We start from the raw sequence: 18,981 nt of genomic DNA, 5'->3' as shown, positions 1-18,981 counted from the left end.
CACAAATTAATAAATTTCCTTTCTGCTTAACTAGTTGAAAGACCTTCTACTCTTTGAATGTAAGAAACCTGACTAGCCAATCTGCTGAAGGAAAGGAACTGCACTTCCCTAATGATACATCAGTGAAACACCTGCCCCATACCACCCCTCTGTAAGCGGCCCTTCATGTTGCCTGGCAAGCCCAGGGTGCTTCCTCAGCCCGCTCTCTCCCTCTCTCTCCCGAACATCCTCTCAACCATCTAGTGCTCCTCTTCCGCTGTCACTTCCTATTTCATGGGAAAATGAAGGAAACGTCAAGTTTTCCAGCACAAGGAACCACGCCCATCTGATAACATGCCCTACTTCTCCTCTCATTGAGCAGATGCATTTTTGGGGGGTTTTTTGGTTGGTTGGTTGGTTGGTTGGTTTGTTGGTTGGGGTTTTTTGTAATCAAAGGGCCCTAAAAGTGGAAGAAAGGCAGAAGGTCAGAGTGGCACAGTAGGGAAAGATTCAATTTATCATTTCAGGCATTGGAGAGGGTGGACGAGGGTCACAAACCAAAGAATGCAGCAGCCTCTAGAAGGTAGAAAAGGCAGGAAAACGAGTCCTCTCTGAGATCCTCCGGATAGAATCGTAGCCCTGTCAGCTACTTTATGTTAGCCCAGTGAGACCCACATTGGACTTCTGCCTGTGAGAAAATTAGTTTGTGTTATTTTAAGCTGCTAAGCTTGCAACAACTTGTTACAGCAGCAATCGCAAACAAATACATATCATCTCACAAACCAGACATTTATTTTCTTTATGTCTGTGCTCCCTATCATCACTAGAATACAAAGTCAAGACATTTGACTGTTTTTGTTCACTACTCTATGCTCAGTTGGAGAAGGAAATGGCAACCTACTCCAGTATTCTTGTCTGGAAAATTCCACAGACAAGAGGAGCCTGGTGGGCTACAGTCCATGGGGTTGCAAAGAGTTGGACACAACTTATTGACTGAGCACGCGTGCGTGTATGCTAGGCTCAGTGCCTAGAAATAAACTTAGCAAATAGTTGGCAAATATTTCCCCAATAACTATTTTGTTGAATGGAGGAATATCCATGTTGTCTGTAGTGTGTGTGCAAGGGGATGAGGAAGGACAGATGAAGCAGCCACTGTGATATGGAAAGGACATAGGCTTGTGTGTAAAGGATATCATAAACTAAATTGGGCTTCTGGAGCAGGTTATCACCCGGGGCCAAGATTGCTCATCCCTAGTGCAGACAGAAGAACAGCTTTCCAAGTGTAAGGCAGTTGTGTAGTGACAAAGTTCAATCTGACGGTGGAAAGGGAAAACCTCTCTTGGCAGCTCTTGCACACAAATGTCCCCTGGTCCTGTTCTGAGAGGTAAATGTGGATCTGCAACTTAACAAAGCTTACAGAACTGGTCATGCTGGAGAGGAGGGACAGGGTACCCCGGGTCACTCTAAAGTCTTCTCCTTTTCAGATAACATGCCTTTAAAAGGAGGCCTCCCAGGGGAGGAAGGCTATCGGAGGTCAGGAAGTTCATTGTCAGCACCATAGATTTATGACTCAGCTGCAGAATACTGCTGACCTAAGGCTGGGCATGTATTCTTTTTTTTTATGCCAACCACACAGGTTTAAGAGCCTATGAAAGTAAGACATCAATTTCAACTATCTTTCCTTGCTGCTTATTTCTCACCATCGAAGCTCCTGCAAACTGGTTGGTTGGTGTGTGGTGATCTGATTCTTCCCTCCTGGTCACTCAAAGCCAGCAAACCTGTAGTTTCATGGAGAGTATTCCCCTAGTCACCGCCCATCCTGCTTATTGCTGCTGCTCACCTTCTGCTTTCTATCTTCCTCCCCCCAGCCCCCGCCCCTGCCACCCTCAGACTTCTAGATCTGGCCCTTTTTGTAAAGTCCATAAACTACTTTATTATTTTTTCCATTAAAACCACAGGATTAAGTTCTTCTTAGCCTGGAGAGTCGCAGGGACCCAGGAGCCTGGTGGGCTGCCGTCTATGGGGTCACACAGAGTCGGACACGACTGAAGTGACTTAGCAGTAGCAGCAGCAGCCCTTCACATCACCTTTCATAACCCACTGTTAAAATGAAACAAACATCACAGGAACTCATCTCTGGGGTGTGTGTTCAGAGTCTTCTAAGAACTAAGTAGTCAACAATGTTGAAACTACAGAAAAGTTAGAAGAAGTCCTATTATTTGACCATCTGCATGTTTTTCTTTTTTCTTTATTGTCTGTTAAAAAGAAGGCGAGTCTTTTCATGAAATATAAATAAATCTGAAATAAATGAAAGATAAAGTCATTTTCTTATACTATTTCACATTTTTACAATGCCACCTAAAACATTCAATATACTCTAAAATTCTCCTTAGGGCCAGAAAGTCTTAAATATAAATTAAATTGTAGTTTAAAAGGTTAGGAGGGCTTCCCTGGTGGCTCAGTGGTAAAGAATCTGCCTGCCAATGCAGGTGACATGGGTTTGATCCCTGATTCCAGAAGATCCCACATGCCTTGGAGCAACGAAGTCCATGTTCCACAACTATTGAGCTGTGCTCTAGAGAACGGGAGCCACAACTGCTGAGCCCACATGCTGCAGCTACTGAAACCCACGTTCTACAACAAGAGAAGCTGTCACAATGAGAAGTCGACATGTTGCCAAGAAGAGTAGCCTCTGCTCACTGCAACTAGAGAAAGCCCACACAGCAACAGTGACCCGGCACCGTAAAAATAAAATAAATAAAATTTAAAAGGTTAGTAAATTTTCTATACGGCCACATCAGTCTTAAGATAGCTGCTTCAGATTTTCCAAGACTTCAAACCCAGTCCCGCTCCAGCACTTTTCTTTCTTTTTTGGCGATGCCACGTAGCTTGCAGGATCTTGGTTCCCTGACCAGGGGTCAAACCTGGGCCATAGCATTGGAAGCGTGGAGTCCTAAGCACTGGACCATCAGGGAATTCCCTCCAGTGACAACTAGATGATGGTAGAATGTGAGTTGCCTGAGGTACTCAAACATCAAAGAAAGGTTACTGGGGACCAGCCCCGGTGGATCCAGGGAATTCAAAGGTGGGGACGGCGTTGGCATCTTTGGAAATAACTTATTTAATTACAGATAGAGAGATATTAGAAGATTAGCAGAGAAAAAGAGGCCGAATAACTTGGTTCACATGGGATACCAATCACCACCTACGTAGGCTGCAGGCGTCTTCCCGTTCTCCCTAAGGAGAGGAGGCACTGAGGCCTCCCTGGTCCGATCTTAGAAGCCCAGGCAAAATTAATAGGCTTGGTGGGTACCCATGTACCAGATGGAAATTCGGCCAGAAAATAGTAAGAGAGAGAAAGGGTCTGAATAACTTGGTTTACGTGAGATACCAATAAAATTCCAAGACAAGGAATTTGCACCATCTACGTTGGGCCGCCGGTGCCACTTGAATATCGAAAGTTGCCCCTCCTTGGGCTCCTTCTCATGTGGACTTGAAAACCAGGACAAATAAGTAGACTTGGAGGGCACTCACGCTCCAGATGGGAATTCAGACAGAAAAACGGGGAGCAGAAAAGGACGACATGAGGGAATCAGTCTTTCCGGAAACTGATCTGATTTTTTTATTTTGGGGTTTGCTTATATACCTTTTGTTACACATAGGGATGAATACAGAGTCACGCGGGGGTCTTAGGGATATTACATCATCTTCTGGCCTTGAGTGAGACCTGCTGACATTCTATGATCCTTTCTTTCTGATAACCAAAAACCTTATTTCCTCCAAGGGTGTTTTTTCTTAAACCAGGCACCACCCTCCAGATAAAGTTGCATTCCTATAGGGTGAGGGTGTAGTGAGTTACAATCAAGAAAGGAATTTATTTAACCCAAGGTTAACAGGATTAATCTTAAAGGTTAATACTTATTTCTCCTATATGCTTAAAGGTTAATACTTATTTCTCCTATATTGTTAGTTATATTCATTATAAGGACAGGGAATATGGAGATTTAGCAGCAAACATCAGCCTGACAAATGAAAAACCCTTCACCAATATAATTCCTAACCAACTCACTATACTAATAATTTCTAACTCCCCAAAAGAATTTGCCTTTAATAAGTCTAAAACATCTCATGCCTCTCAGATTTGGAGGCTGTAAACAATCACATGTGGCTGGACAAACCTGTACAGGCGGGCTAGATAACCTTCAGAGGAGTCCATAAGCTGAAACACTCTTGTCACGCCCAGGAATTTTAATTGCCTTGGAGCTGCACGTTTACTCCTTCTCCGAGAGAAACGGTTATGGGGGAGAGCACCCCGTAAAGTCAGAGGCATAGGTGAGAGCATAAAACAGACTCTGGTTTTGGGGTTAGATGCTCGGGAACAGGGGGTTTCCTGAGGCTTGATCACGCCTTTGCGTATGCCAAGCCTCCTTCCTCATGACCTTTGCCATGGGCGGAGCTCCTCACGCTGGTTCCCGGCAAAAGGTCCTTTGAGTAACAGAAAAACCAACAGAAATGCCTTCTTTGAAAGATCTTGACAATTAGTAATAAATGGTTGTTGGGGAAAAAAAGAGTGAAAATCCAACAATAGTGTTCTCCATGCAAAATCTCAGGGAACTGTGTTAAAAACAAATCATTGGAAGACAAAGCATTATTATTTTGAGTAATTTTATTACTATTAGAATCTTATTCCTACACACACTTGTCTACTCACCCACGTGTCTAGCCCTTTTAGTCCATAGCCACCATACAGAATTTGAGTACACACCCCTATAAGGAAGAAAACTGACAAGCAGTTTCAGTGATAGTTTCAATGGAATGACCACAAGAAGTTTCTGAACCAGTAATTCCTTTATTCATGTCTGTGTGGTCTCTGCCCATACCTTTCTGTCTCAGCATATCAGTAGTTAGCAAAATGCTCTTATTAATCACATCCTTTTATTTCAGGTGTTGTATTCGCAAGAATCTTGCCATGCTTTGGACAATTGGCGTGTGGTTACAAAATACCTATGCACAAATTTTTACAATCAGAGCTGAAGTTTCATCATTTTCAAATTGTGCCTATGTTGCTTTTAGCAAATACTAGCCATTTGAAAAACTACATTCTAATTTCTTTTAAAATATATTTTATTATTTATTTGGGGTTTTCCTGGTGGCTCAGACAGTAAAGAATCTGCCTGCAATGCTGTAGACACAGGTTCGATCCATGGGTAGGGAAGATCCCCTGGAGAAGAGAATGGCAACCCACTCCAGTATTCTTGCCTGGAGAATCCCATGGTTGTTTATTTATTTATTTATTATTTGCCAAACCATGAGGCTTGTGGAATCTTAGTTTCCTGACCGGGAAGTGAACCCAGGCCCTCTGGAGTGAGAGCTTAAAGTCTTAACCACTGGACCACTGGGGAATTCCCCTAATTTCTTATTGATTAACCTACTGGCATCATCAGGGAGACCAGGCCTCCCAGTCCATCACCAACTCCCAAAGCTTACTCAAACTCATGTCCATCAAGTTGGTGATGCCATCCAACCATCTCATCCTCTGTCCTTCCTTTCTCCTTCTGCCTTCAATCTCTCCCAGCGTCAGGGTCTTTTCAAATGAGTCAGTTCTTTGCATCAGGTGGCCAAAGTATTGGAGTTTCAGCATCAGCATCAGTCCTTCCAATGAATATTCAGGACTGACTTCCTTTAGGATGGATTGGTTGGATCTCCTTGCAGTCTAAGGGACTCTCAAGAGTCTTCTCCAACACCACAGTTCAAAAGCAAGAATTCTTCGGCACTCAGCTTCCTTTATAGTCCAACTCTCACAACCATTCATGACTACTGGAAAAACCAGAGTATACCCCACCCAAATTGTCAGGGCCATAAAATCTAGAATCCTGTCTGTATTGCTCACAAATGACAGTGGGAGATACACGGTGAATACTCAATAAATGTTTTCTAAATGAATGAACCTGTCAGACTTGTAACTAATGTTGTCACTCTTGTTAGTTTTTATTTTATATTAGGAATAAACTTACTCTCAGAAGAACTAAGAGTATAACCCTGGAGTCAGGCTGCCAGGATTCAAATCCTGGGGCAGCCTTTGCTAGCTGTACAACCTTCTAGTTCTTTCTTTTCTTTATTTAATAATATGGGGTAATTATAGTGCCTACCTCAAAAGATTTTTGTAAATGTGATAATCCACACCAAATTGTACTTAGGACACTACTTAGTAAATCTTCCACAAATTTTAACTATGATTATTATTTTCAAAAATCCACATTTATTTTATAACTTTGTTATCTAAATGTCACTTACTTAAGCACTTAGGAAAGTACTGTTCTTTAATGATATTTTGACAGTGCAGGTTTTTTATTTTTATTTTATTGAAGTATAGTTGATTTACAATGTGGTATTAGTTTCAAGTGTACAGTAAAGTGATTCAGTTATACAGGTACCTATATTCATTCTTTTCTAGATTCTTTTCTCATATAGGTTATCCCAGAATACTGAGTAGAGTTTCCTGTGCTATACAGTAGGTCCTTGTTGGTTATCTATCTTATATACTGTAGTGTATCTTCATCCCAAGCTCCTGATTTACCCGTTCCCCACCACCACTGCCCCTGCCCCCCACCACGTTTCCCCTTTGGTAACAGTAAGTTTGTTTTCAGTATCTGTAAGTTTGTTTCTGTTTTGTAAATAAGTTCAGGGCAGTTTTATAATAAGGTATTGTGTGCATGCATGCTCAGTCGCTTCAGTCATGTCTGACTCTTTGCAACCCTATGGACTGTAGCCCGCCAGGCTCCTCTGTCCGTGGGGTCTCCAGGCAAGAATACTGGAGTGGGTTGCCATGCCCTCCTCCAGGGGATCTTCCCGACCCAGGGATCAAACTCCCGTCTCTTATGTCTCCTACATTGGCAGGCGGGACTTTTACCACTAGTGCCACCTGGGAAGCCAAGTAACAAGGTCAGTTTTACTGAATGTCCCCATGTCAACCAGGGAAACTGGGAAAAGAAATCTGGGGCCTAAAAGAAAGATTTTAGATGTCACGGCTGCTGCTGCTAAGTCGCTTCAGTCGTGTCAGACTCTGTGTGACCCCATAGATGGCAGCCCACCAGGCTCTGCCGTCCCTGGGATTCTCCAGGCAAGAACACTGGAGTGGATATCACTACCCATCTCCAATTCCATTTACACCAAAAGTCTCTCCCAGTTACAGCTGTTTTGTTTAATTTAGCAACTGGACCCACACAAGTGCTGGCACAAGTCCTCTTATGGGTGCCCTGTACACTTGGGAGGCAGAAACCTTGGCCAGCCTCACTGCTAAAGTTCTGGTGAAAATCAGGTTGCAGACCTGCCTGCACTCCCACCCCGTGGGGTTACATTGGAAACGTTAATATAAATGGGAGTAAACATCACTCTTTGCCGGTAAGCTTCATATGGACAAGCTTTACCTGTGCAGGCAGGACCACGTCGCAGGGCCTGCTCTCCACCACCCTGTGCTAATGCCAGAGTCTGAGGATGCTGAAGGTCCCTAATAATCATTCCTGGGCCCTGAGGGCTTCATCAGCACACTTTCCCCTCTCCTACCAACTTGTTGTTTGCTAAGAGATTATTTCCATATTTTAGGACTCTTTGTCCTAGTCCTAACCACAGCAGGGTTTACTTTCCCACTTAGGAGTTTGCCAGGAGCAAAAAGTAACAACATCCCAACCCCCTGTCAACTCAACAAGGAAAGATTTATTGCAGTTAACTAAAAGGATACTTGTTACCACAGGAATACCATATGCTTCAGCAAAGATAGAATCCAAGCTTATGGCTGGCCTTTGCAAACAGCCAGGATCCAACCTGCCAACACAGCCTTCTTTTTTTGTTGTTGTTGCACAGTCATTAACAGTGCAACATCCGGACCCAGAGATATTTCCAAGGTGGGGCTTCAGGTTGGCACTCAGATAATGAGATTACCTCCAGCAATAGTTCTCAACAGACTGCAGCAACCACTATAGGCTCGTTGTTTGGACTGTTGGCCTCTTCAACCAATGTCCATCCTCCTTTTCGTTAATTACAAACAGAAACCTAGGTATTTGGGGAACAGTTAGTTCTTAGCTAAAAGTACTACATTTCCCAGCCTGCTTTGCAATTAAAATTAGTGACTTGCCAGGTGAAGACCACTGGAGACTTCTGGGAAAGTTTTGCCATCCTAATGTAGGGCTGTCTCTTGTCCTCCCTCTTTACCCCTCTCTAGTGTTTGGGTTTTCTGAAGCCTGATGTGCCTATGAGAGCTGGACTGTAAAGAAAGCAGAGTGCCAAAGAATTAATGCCTCCTAACTGTGGTGCTAGAGAAAACACCTGAGTCCCTTGGACAGCAAGGAGATCAAACCACTCAATCTTAACAGAAATCAGCCCTGAATATTCACTGGAAGGACTGATGCTGAAGCTCCAGTATTTTGGTCATCTGATGTGAACAGATGACTCATTGGAAAATCCCTTATGCTGGGAAAGATTGAGGGCAGAAGGGAAAAGAGCATGTCAGAGGATGAGCTGTCTGGATGGCATCACCGATGCAATGGATATGAATGTGGGCAAACTTCGGGAGGTGGTGAGGGACAGGGAGGCCTGGCATGCTGCAGTTCATAGGGTCGCAAAGAGTCGGACACGAGAGGAGATGAACAACAAGCATTCTTTTCAATTACTTCTCAGGTTGTAGTTATAGTCAAAGGTTTGAAACTGCTGGAAGTCTTATTTTTAGATAAGCAAATTCCTGTACATGAATTGATTAGTCTTTAAAAATTGTTTTATACAGTTTGATGCTGAATATTCTAAGTAAAAATGATTAAACCTCTACCTTTCCTCAAAGTTACTAATTTATACACAGGCAAACATGAGATTAGGTAACTAATTAGAGAAGTTTGAATAATTCAACTCTGCTTCAACAAAATTAAAAGATTAAGAATCATAAAAGTTTTTTTGAAAAGAAAGAGAAATAGGCAATTTATTTCAGTAAAGGGAAAGGACTGATTTTGCTACAGTGGGGAAAAAAATTAGGTTACAAACCTCTGAATTTAAATATATCCCATTTCTCTCTGCACAATATCATTCCTTCTACTTTCACGTCATACCAAGGCATCGACTGAGAAATATATCAAGTTGACAAATTGCTTGATATATCTGATCTAGTGGCTTCTACATCACTCTTCTCTCTTTCTCCTCCCAGTAAATACTCTGGACACTGACATTTGCCACATTGGAAATGACAGGCACCTGAGGACAAATGCATCAAAGTGATTAGGATCAGAATGTCTGTTAAGGATTATTTTTTTTAATAGAGTAGAATGTAGTTTTATTGAATCCTTGAGATGCAGAACCAAAAGAAACTCCTTTCTTGTGAAAGAAAACAATCCAAACGATTGTAAACCCCGGAAGCCAACAGAAGCACTTAAACCTTCAATATGAACGTGTTTATTTTTCCAACTCGGATTTTGTTCTGAAGTACTCTTGTAATCTAAATACCCCTTTCTCTCCTTCCCTTTACAACATACCATTTCAGTCTGTTTGTTTACAGAACGATGGCCTTAAGGAAAAAGCCTTATTCACATTCCCACAAAAGAAATAAATAAAATACTTGTCTCTAGGATCCATTTAACTAAACTTGACTTAAATCCTGGTAGAGGCTTCCATCTCTATAACAGACACAAAAGAGAATGAATGATCTTTCACTATCAAAACAAACTCCTATTAATACAGCTAAACAGTTTATTAAATTATTCAAATACATTTACTATGCTCCTATAATGTGCAAAGTACTGTTCCAAAGTAGACACCCTTCCTTGGATGTACAGTGGGCCACTAAAATAATAATTTCGGGAGCTTAAGACACTGGTGCAGTCAAAATACCCTAATGATATGAAATGGTCTCTGTTGCTGCTGCTTCCAAAAGTGTCCGGTTTATTTCTAAGGAACAGCTCAGGCATTTGGAAGAATAATTCAAACTTAAGCTTTAATACAAGATGGAGTTAGGCAGTGATTGTACCTTCATAACATAATATAACAATGTGAAGTACATTCTGGTGATCTAAAATGCTACCATTTGTGCAAGGTAACCTAAGAAATTTGACACCATTTTTTTTAAAAGGTACCAATTTCAAAATAAATCAGGATACAAATCAATTGCCATTTTAGGAAAAATAAAAATATAGAAACACCAACTCCTCTCCCAGCACTGAAATTACACTTCCTCAGACACACTGCCATCATTGGTAAGCATGGGGGTCAACTGGGTAAATTTAAATCACATTAGATAATTACATAATTCGACCTAGCTGGGGTATCTGTGTGATTCCAAAGACTTTTTAACATATTTTTTAGCAATACAGTGGTAGCAATAGAAATTGAAGAAATTGAAAGTATTTTCTTAGAGACAGCTTACAGATTTCTTACAGGTTCCAAAGCGAAAATATAACACACCATCATCATAACACAAGCTACTTTGTCACTCCTAAGACCCAACTTCGCAGGACATCAGGCTTCCTAGTGTTTCCTTCATATGCCTGTACTTGGGTTTTCTTTCCCCTGAACTAAATAGGGAGGGCCTTTCAGGTCAAGTGTTATCTGCTGGCCAGTTACCTTCAGGATAGATATGATCGCATCATTTCTATATTGACAAGTCAAGCCTCCATTTATGAGGCTTAAATTCAGCTCCTGGTCTCTTTATTCAGAACTTCCCTCATTTACTTATAAAAAGAACAGCAACTAAAAAAAAAAAAAAGAGAGAGAGAGAAAAAGAACTACCTCATTTACTTAAAAGGATCATTCAAAACACTAGGGAAAAAATTTCCCTCTGAAGGAGACTTATTTAAGGAACACAATACAGTTTACAGCTCATGACCCACCTTAGAAAGGCAAACTCAACTAAGTCTCCTGAAAAGAATCTCAGTAGTCTCCCATTTGGAAACTTGCTATTCCTATTATTTTCTAATGTGGTTAAATAAAATTAAATGTTAATAATAAAAAGTAATTAAATAATAAACTTAAAATAAATAATTAAAAAAACATGGTCTGGAGGTTTTTAGAAAAGGTAATAAATGTCAATTTTCATTAAATTCACATTCCTTTCTGTACCACTTTCTACAATGAGCAGGCAACACTGCCCTCTAACGGGCTGATTCTGTCATCTCTTATTCAACTGGTGGGAAATTGCTCAGGGAAGCATTGACACAAAACCGCCCCCACGCACCTTCTTTCTTTTATTTCTGGGACAGTCTGTTCTGGACCGTCTGTAAATGACACTAAAGACGGAGCAGCCCCTAGAGAGACTATAGACTTAGAGAACGCTCATCAGGGGATTACAAACTAACACCCATTGCAATGGTGTTCAAACTTTAGCAGGCATCAAATTACCCCCAAGGGCTTGTTTAAACACAGCTTGCTGAGCCCCACCTGTGTTGCTGACTCCTTAAGTCTAGAGCTGAGTCCAAGAATTGGCCTTTCTAACAAGTTCCCAGGTGATGGTACAAGCCCAGAGACCAGTCTTGACCACCCAGACACTGTGCTTGGCTTTATCTTACTCAATACTTCCCAATAAGGTGGGGTTTTAGCATCCATTTTATAGACTAGGAAGCCAAGTCTCACACAGAAGAAACCCAGGATTAACTCAAAAGCCATTGCTCCCTTCTCTACAGTATGAAGTCAGTATACGGAGCTGTTAACCATTTCCTCTTCCTTCAGTTTCTTCCGCAAGGGGGCGGGACTTAGTGGATTTCTCCTCTCAGAGCACCTTGGAGGTCTGGCTATGAAGTCACTTAGGAAGGTCCACTCCAACCCCAGGTTGGATCTGTGAGCAGGGCACGCTGAGAGAGAAGGGGGCGCATATCAGCGGGAGGTGCCTCCCTTTGGTCCTGAACCCTTCTACACAGTTCAGAGAGAGTCTGATTAGCTCTAGATTCTGGAGTTCTTCATACTCAGAAACTCTGCCAGAGAGGTTTTAGAGCTAGTGTCTCTTCTCACGGGTGTTTTTGAGGACCTCAAAGCCTAGTGGGGCTCGAAGAGGACCCAGAGTGTGAGAGTCTGCACCGCTCTCCAGCCTCGGCTCAAATCACCCGCCGAGGCAGGGACAGGCACGTTGCGACAACTTTAAATCAGGAGTGCCCAAGGGTGTGAAGACTGAACGGTTATGATAAAATATAAAATACTTTTCAGGTCATATATCCCACCAGGATCAGGGAGGTAAAAATCCCTAGCACTCAGCCCCTGGGAGGATGTCAGTGATGGGTAAAGAAGAGTTGGGAGAACACACCCCCAACCCCCATCCTCGAACAGTTTTTCTCATCCTTTGCATTCAGCTCCTAGCCCAACTTCGTGTTTTCCTGAGGGAGACACAAATATGGAGCACCCCATGGGGATGATTTTCTGGCTTCGGTCATTTGATGGGAAACGATGTTTTCAGAAAAACTGCCCCGTGGGCCGGTCAGCCGAGATCTTGAGGTCGTGGCCGCGGCTGCTCTTCGTGTAGAGCTGGACTCTGAACTCCAGCTGCTCGCTCAGCTCGTCCAGAGCCCGGGTGCAGGACTCCAGGCTCTCGGCCAGTTTCTGAATCTTGGCCTTTAGCACCGCCTGGCTAACCCTGGTGGCCCCCTCGGCCCGTCTGGGGACTAGGAAGCCGCGAGAGCCAAAGAAGACGATGAAGTATACCGAGTTGTACAGCGCGATGGAGGCGTTCCTCCCACACTGCAGCAGCTGGCGGTCTCCGCCGCCCTGCCCACGGCAGAAGAAGTCGAGGCAGCTCAGCATCTCGCGCATCTGGTCCTGGCAGGTGGCCGCGATCTCCTGCACGCGCCGCAGCTCCCGGGAGTTGCAGAAGATCAGGGAGAGGTCGGACGTGATGGTGACGACCCCGCCGGCGGTGGCCACCCCCAGCCCCACGGCCGACGCCAGCAGCGAGACCCCCAGGGTGACAGGGCTGAGCGAGAGTCCCACGATGGCGGCCACAGCGCCCGCCGCGCTCAGCGAGCTGCCGGCCACGTTGGCCGCCAGGGAGCGCCGGCGTAGGCGCTCTAGGCGCCGGGCCACCTCGCGCAGACGCAGTAGCTGGCCGTGCAGCCTGCCGCGGCGGTCCAGCAGCAGCCCCTGGAAGCGTCGCAGAGCATCCGCGCCCTGCAGCTCCCGGGCCGCCGGCCTCTCCATGTCCTGCGGGGATGAGACACGCGGTTAGCCCGAAGTCGAGCGCAACAGCTACGGCCACCCAAGGGGAAAAGGGTCATTTTCCAGTGAGTCACGTGTCAGGTTCCCAAAGACCCATTCTGTCTTCTGGGACAAGTCCTCCACTTCCCAGGACCTTAAATTCGAGTAAGCCAATAGGAATAATCCTCTCGTCCACTTTTCTCCCAGGGAATGCCAAGGGTTGATTTTTTTTTTTTAATCTGTTAAATAAGGGAGTGGTGCTATTAATATTTGGAGAAGAAATGGCAACCCACTCCAGTATTCTTGCCTAGAGAATCCTGTGGACAGAGGAGCCTGGTGGGTTGCTGTCCATAGGGTCACACAGGGTCGGACACAACTGAAGCGACTTAGCATGCATGCACACATGCATTGGAGAAGAAAATGGCAACTCACTCCAGTGTTCTTGCCTGGAGAATCCCAGGGACAGAGGAGCCTAGTGGGCTGCCATCTATGGGGTCACACAGAGTCTGACATGGCTGAAGCACTTAGCAGAAGCAGCGGCAGCTATTAATATTATAAGTCTACTGCAATACTGAAGGGCTTCCCAGGTGGCTAAGTGGTAAAGAATCAGCCTGCCAATGAAGGAGATGCAAGTTCGATCCCTGGGTGGGGAATATCTCCTGGAGAAGGAAATGGCTACCCACTCCAGTATTCTTGCCTGGAGAATTCCATGGATGGAGGAGCCTGGCAGGCTACAATCCATGGGATCAGAAAGAGCCATCCAGGATTAAACAGGCACGGAATACTGAGCCCTCATCTCTGCAAGATGACATGTGGCAAGCAGTAGGTTGTACCCCTTTACAAAGCCCTTTCCTTACAAGAAGACTAAGATCTTAAGAGTTTTGCAATACAGTTTTTTCCCCTCTCTGATGAGTGAAAAATACAAATCACCAAAAACTCAAAAAGCATCAAATGTAAGAAACTAATTTTTCTAAGTTAGATGCTCACCTGAAGCAACTCTACTGCTTGTTATTTTTCCCAGCTCTTAGAATCAATCCTAAGATTTCTTAGGCTTGTGCTATTTCTTCTAACTAGAGCTCATCAGGTCTTCAGAAATCTCACTCTTTGATACATGCTTAATTAAAAGTAAATTACACTAGCACCAGTATGTCCCTTTATAATGAAAGCTCCCTTTAAAAATGAGTAACAACTGAACAGAATTTTAAAAGGGACCACAATTTTCCTTGAACAGCTCACAGCTCACATAGGGCTACCTATGTAGCGAGCTGAACGGAAGCCAATTGAAGATGACTAACAGAGAAAACTACATCCTGAGTAAAAGTACATCCTTTCTAGTTGCCAAAGATTTCTCCCTTCGTAGCCATTGTACATCTCATTATTAGGAACTTCTCAAAAGTGACAAAGCTATAGAAATCCAACATTGACTACTGTGAGATATCAGAACAGAAATCATTATTCTCATGTGGAAGGTGAGGAAATTGAAACATAGACAAGTTCTACCTGCAGCTGATACTTCACAGAGCCCAGTGTAGAATCTTCCTCTCTAGACTCCTAGATCTTAATTTTATTAGCATGCCTCCATAATTGTACCCACCACTGACAAATTGCCAGATAAGAACACCTCTGAGCAAAAACGAGGCAAAGTTACTCAAAATATATTACGGACCAAGGATACAATCCCAGTATTACCAGTCCAGTGGCTATTTTTTCAGATAGCATCCCTCTGGTCTCCCCACTTACCATTCACTTCTGGCTATCTCCAGGAAAGAAGAATCTGAGACTGTTTCTGGATGAGCAAGCTTTATAGTTCCAGAGAGCCAATGACGGCCCTGGGAAAGCCTTGTCTTTTCTGAGAATTTGCCATTTCCTGTCCTGGCCCCTGCTGCCTTCATCCAGAAGGATATGACATGGTGGAAAATGACCCGCCAGCCTCGCAGCACATCCCGTATTTAGGAAATGAACATTGTGTGTTCGCTTTCCCCCAAACGCAGGAAAAGAACCACAGGCTCTTCCCCAACTTGAAACAAGTGCTGTCATTGTCCCGGGGGCATACTCTGCCTTCCCTTTCCTGAAAATAGCTAATGACGTTATCTGAGAGGACATAAAACGCACCCCAGGCTGACCAATTATAGTGTTTCTTGGGAGGCCACCAGTACACAACTACTTTTTGAAAAGAAAAAGGGAAGAGACTCTCTTATGTCTGATAGAGCCACTCACAGTCCACTCCCGTATTTTTTTTTTAAAAAAAGCATCTTGAATCTGAGCATTTGAAACACGTGATTCAGTAGGCGCGCAACCTTCAGAATGCAAAGCCACGCCCACAGGAAGTGCTGCGTGCAGTTTTGAGCATCTCCAGCTGCGGAGAAGCTCTTGGAGGTCTCAGAAAGGGCACACCTCGGGCCAAATGCGTCAGAAAAATCAGTGGGGTCAGGCTGCACGAGGAGCTAATTATACACTTTCAACAGCAGCGGGGATTCTGTTTCCTGGGTTTTCATAGGAAGCAACCACTGTAGCCCAGGCAATAGTTATATGAGTGCATTCTACCCCCAAGGAATGAAGCACCGGCTGAAGGGCAATATTCTGGATCATTCAGGAGAGGAAAACAAGGATAGCGTCTGTGGATGCTTTCTGGGACATTCAGATAGTTGTTGGCTGTTCAGCCAGGAAGACTCCTACCACAGGTTCCCAGATACGAATTACTGTCTCGACTCTCTGGTTTGTCTGGAAAGCCTTAGCAACCATATCTTTCTTGAACACAAGTCCCCCACCTTTATAAGTAGACATGGTATTGAGGAACACAACCCAGTTTTTTGTTACTCACAATCATGGGCCTTTTGAACTTGCTTTTTCTGAATCTGACCCATGTCCAAAAATTCTGGTTACAGCTCCTCAAAGGATAAACATAACTCTCAGTCGGACACCTTCAGTGCCTGCCTGTGCTTTTGAGGCAAGAGGTGGGAAAATGTCTTCCACTGAACCCACAGATATAGTCATTCCAAATAGAATGTAAAGCAGGGTGAATTGGGGGGGCGGTCAGACGGTGGGCGTGGGGGGGCGGGGGATGGGGAGGGGCGTGGCTTCGGCGGTGGTAGGGTAGGCAGGGAGTGAGGCAATGTACCCTGATCCTTCAACTCTCATTTGCTCCTCCAACTTCCCTGGACATTTTCTTGTGTTTGGGGTTTTGTTGTTGTTTAGTCACTGAGTGGTATCTGGAGCATGCCAGGCTCTTCTGTCCATGGGATTCTCAGGCAAGATTACTGGAGTGGGTTGCCATTTTCTTTCCCATTCCCAGGGGATCTTCCTGACCCCGGGATCGAACCCTCATCTCCTGCATTGGCAGGCAGATTCTTTACCATTGAGCCACCAGAGAAGCCCGTGTTTGGGGTTTAGATGAACACAAATAAATCTTTATTTCATGAATGGGTGAATGTTGCTGGGATACAGAGAGGATCACCATCTTCAGAGCATCAATAATCATAGTACAGAAGGATGAAGAGGAGAAGGTCCAGGAGAATGGGCAGTACTGACCTCAGTCAATATCCAAGAATTCATTTTTATCTGTTATAAATCCATTTTCTTTGGGTTTTTTTTTTTTTTAATGGAACAAAAAGCATTCATTTGACAGTTTGGGTTTGTTGTAGTTTTACCACCTATAAAAATCTGGTACTTCACATCATTTCTAAAGATAGACACATGAACATAATACTTTTGGCTCAGTATTTATTTACTTTCATATATTTAAGCACAATAAGAAATTTAAGGAGTAATTGAAGGTATTTTGATCAAAAGTATTATTGAGGCAGTTCCCCCAACATCTTGGGGACTGCACCCTAAAACTTCTTTTTTACACTGTTTTATGGGCACCTGTAACCCATCACCCCGGACACGTTACATTGAAAGTGGTGACTGACCTTCAGATTAAACGTGCAACCAGGGCTGTGAACCACTGCTGTAGAAGCTGTGAATTCTCTGACCACTGGTTACATGGCAGCAGAAACAGTATAGCTAGTAGATAGCAGTTTGTGAGTCAGGTGTTTATACAGTTATTAACAACTCATTAGCCTGGGGCCCCTAGCTAAAATTATCACATTTTAAAAATAAAGTGATAACTATGTTCTGGGCTTCCCAGGGTTCTAGAAAGGTCTGGGCCACTTCTATTTTTTTTAATGGTCTCAGCGAATTTTTTTTTTAAAGAAGAAATTTTATAAATGAGAAGGTCCTACTATATAGCACAGAAAATTACATTCAGTATACTATGAGAAACCAAATGAAACCAAATATTTTTTAAAAGAATGTATATATAGGGCTGACCCAAAAAGTTCATTCGGATTTTTCCATGATATCTTATGGAAAAACTCAAATGAACTTTTTGGCCAACCCAGTATATGTATAACTGAATCACTTTGCTGTACAGCAGAAATTTTTAAAATTAATTTTTATTGGAGTCTAGTTGATTTATAATGTTGCATTTGTTTCTGCTGTACAGGAAAGTAAATCAGTTATGCATATACATGTATCCACTCTTTTTTAGATTCTTTCCATATAGGGCATTACAGAGTACTGAGTAGACTTTCCTGTGCTATAGAGTAGGTCATTATTAGTTATCTATTTTCTATATAGTAGTGTGTATATGTTAGTCCCACTCTCCCAGTTTATCCCCTCTTCTTTCCGCTTTTGGTAACCATAAGTTTGTTTTCTACATCTGTGACTCTATTCCTGTTTTTGTAAATAAGTTCATTTGTACCCTTTTTTTAGATTCCACATACAAACAGTATCTATGATATTTCTCTGTCTTACTTCACTCAGTATGACAGTTCATCCATGTGGCTGCACCAGAAATGAACATAACACTGTAAATCAGCTATACTTCAATAAAAATAAAATAAATAAATTTAAAAATGAGATCTAAAAATGTGTGGCTTATTTCTTTTAATTGCCATATGACAGATCTTCAGTTCAGTTCAGTTCAGTTGCTCAGTCGTGTCCGACTCTTTGCGACCCCATGAATCGCAGCACACCAGGCCTCCCTGTCCACCTCCAACTCCTGGAGTTCATTCAGACTCACGTCCATCGAGTCAATGATGCCATCCAGCCATCTCATCCTTGGTCGTCCCCTTCTCCTCCTGCCCCCAATCCCTCCCAGCATCAGAGTCTTTTCCAATGAGTCAACTCTTCTCATGAGGTGGCCAGAATATTGGAGTTTCAGCTTCAGCATCAGTCCTTCCAAAGAACACCCAGGACTGATCTCCTTTAGCATGGACTGGTTGGATCTCCTTGCAGTCCAAGGGACTCTCAGGAGTCTTCTCCAACACCACAGTTCAAAAGCATCAGCTCTTCGGTGCTCAGCCTTCTTCATAGTCCAACTCTCATATCCATACATGACTACCGGAAAAACCATAGCCTTGACTAGACAGACCTTTGTTGGCAAAGTAATGTCTCTGCTTTTCAATATGCTATCTAGGTTGGTCATAAGTTTCCTTCCAAGGAGTAAGCGTCTTTTAATTTCATGGCTGCAGTCACCATCTGCAGTGATTTTGGAGCCCCCCCAAAATAAAGTCTGACACTGTTTCCCCATCTATTTGCCATGAAGTGATGGGACCAGATGCCATGATCTTCATTTTCTGAATGTTGAGCTTTAAGCCAACTTTTTCACTCTCCTCTTTCATGTTCATCAAGAGGCTTTTTAGTTCCTCTTCACTAATGTCACTATTTCTCTATTCATAAGATAATCACTGATTTATAAAATAATACATTTTTAAATAGTACATTACATTGGCAGTGGGACGCAAATTTAGGGAGCTCACACTTGGTGCTCTGTGACAACCTAGAGGGGTGGGATGGGGTGGAAAGTTC

The 18,981-nt window shown here is 43.3% G+C and overlaps 1 protein-coding gene across 1 annotated transcript; it reads right to left on the bottom strand.

The window, feature by feature from the left end:
- Positions 1-9,388: 9,388 nt before the first annotated feature.
- On the bottom strand, positions 9,389-15,258 carry APOLD1 (apolipoprotein L domain containing 1). Its single transcript, XM_040235215.1, has 2 exons — positions 14,869-15,258; positions 9,389-13,134 (listed from the first exon to the last, which is right to left on the bottom strand). Exons 1-2 carry the CDS (start codon positions 14,869-14,871, stop codon positions 12,391-12,393), a joined length of 747 nt encoding a protein of 248 aa, XP_040091149.1. The 5' UTR covers positions 14,872-15,258; the 3' UTR covers positions 9,389-12,390.
- Between the last annotated feature and the right edge of the window lie 3,723 nt (positions 15,259-18,981).

This window comes from Oryx dammah, unplaced genomic scaffold (assembly GCF_014754425.2).
Source record: "Oryx dammah isolate SB20612 unplaced genomic scaffold, SCBI_Odam_1.1 HiC_scaffold_29, whole genome shotgun sequence".
NCBI lineage: Eukaryota > Metazoa > Chordata > Mammalia > Artiodactyla > Bovidae > Oryx > Oryx dammah.
Note: the sequence above shows the minus strand (reverse complement) of the source record. Positions and strands in the feature narration are given on the sequence as shown.